Below are 1096 nucleotides of genomic sequence, written 5' to 3' on the forward strand. Positions count from 1 at the left end.
GAAGAAGGAAGGAAGAGGAAGAAGAGGGATGCACTCACTTCGATGTTTCCAGGATGCCTGACTTGGAAAGCAGCCAACTCAGGTACCGAGAGGCTCAGAAGTCGATCTAGCAAACGAGGGGTAAAAAATGAGGATAGTTGGTCAGAGACTCGTCGGTAGTGTGCTGAAAAGAAGCGAGAAAGAAAGCGACGCACCTTGATCGTCGTCCTCGGAGAGGTCGTCGATAAGCGCTTCGCTGAGCCTCGCTCGCTTGACTGGGAGGGAATCTTCGCTGTCGTTGATGTAGTCGTTGTCGTGCTCTTCGTGGTAGTTTTCGGGAGTAGGGTCGAGCTGGAACAGGGATTGCAGTAGAAGGAGAAAGAGGAGTTCAGTTCTCGCTGCTCTCACCCTCGTTCTCATCGACAGTCAAGGTGAGAAAACGATACGTACAACGTCCATGTCGAGATAAACAACCAGATCCAAGCTCTTGGTCGAAGGCTGACCTGCGAGCTCGTTGCTCCTGCTGACCCTCGTCCAGAAGTCTCGAACCGACATCCCCAACTCGATCCGGTTCACCGTGACGAGCTGATTTCCTCGACGATGAAAGTAGGTGTATGGCCTAGAGGAAAACACGAGAAGAAAGGAACGGGAGAGATGAGTCGCTGGAGGAAGCACTGGACTCTTCCATCCGTCTGAAGACGCGACGAGACGACACTCACTTCCGCTGGTCGTTGATCAACAGGGCAGGATGGTTTGGAGCAGCCGATTTCTGAAGTGCTCGAAAAGTTTCTAGAAGAAAGCAAGGAGCCGACGAGAGTTAGCTGAAGCAACATCGACGTACACTAGGAGCGAGGACAGGTTTCAAGGAAGGGACGAACCGAGAACGGACATTGAGAACTCCTCCTCACACTGCAGAGTCGTTTCCGCCAGGATCATCCCTCCTCCCACCTCGACCACCTTCGAATGAGCAGGTACAGGGTTCGGCTTCAGCTTCCCACTTTTGTAGCTGTGATATTGGGCTTGGAGGGGAACTCCCTTCTGCTTAGCTCGAAGCGAGAGGAGGAGAGGACACGACCGTCCGAAGATCGATTGAGACGACGATTGAGCCCACTGCCTC

General features: G+C 53.2%; 1 protein-coding gene across 1 annotated transcript; it reads right to left on the reverse strand.

The window, feature by feature from the left end:
* Positions 1 to 38: 38 nt before the first annotated feature.
* BDY24DRAFT_419533 (uncharacterized protein) lies at positions 39 to 870 on the reverse strand (the record flags this gene model as incomplete). Its single annotated transcript, XM_076644003.1, has 5 exons — positions 39 to 106; positions 195 to 330; positions 430 to 598; positions 699 to 768; positions 858 to 870. Coding segments are annotated over 5 exons (456 nt in total), but the record flags the coding sequence as incomplete, so codon positions are not given.
* Positions 871 to 1096: the final 226 nt, after the last annotated feature.

Source organism: Mrakia frigida (assembly GCF_051309035.1).
Source record: "Mrakia frigida strain ATCC 22029 unplaced genomic scaffold BDY24scaffold_118, whole genome shotgun sequence".
NCBI classification, from domain to species: Eukaryota; Fungi; Basidiomycota; class Tremellomycetes; order Cystofilobasidiales; family Mrakiaceae; genus Mrakia; species Mrakia frigida.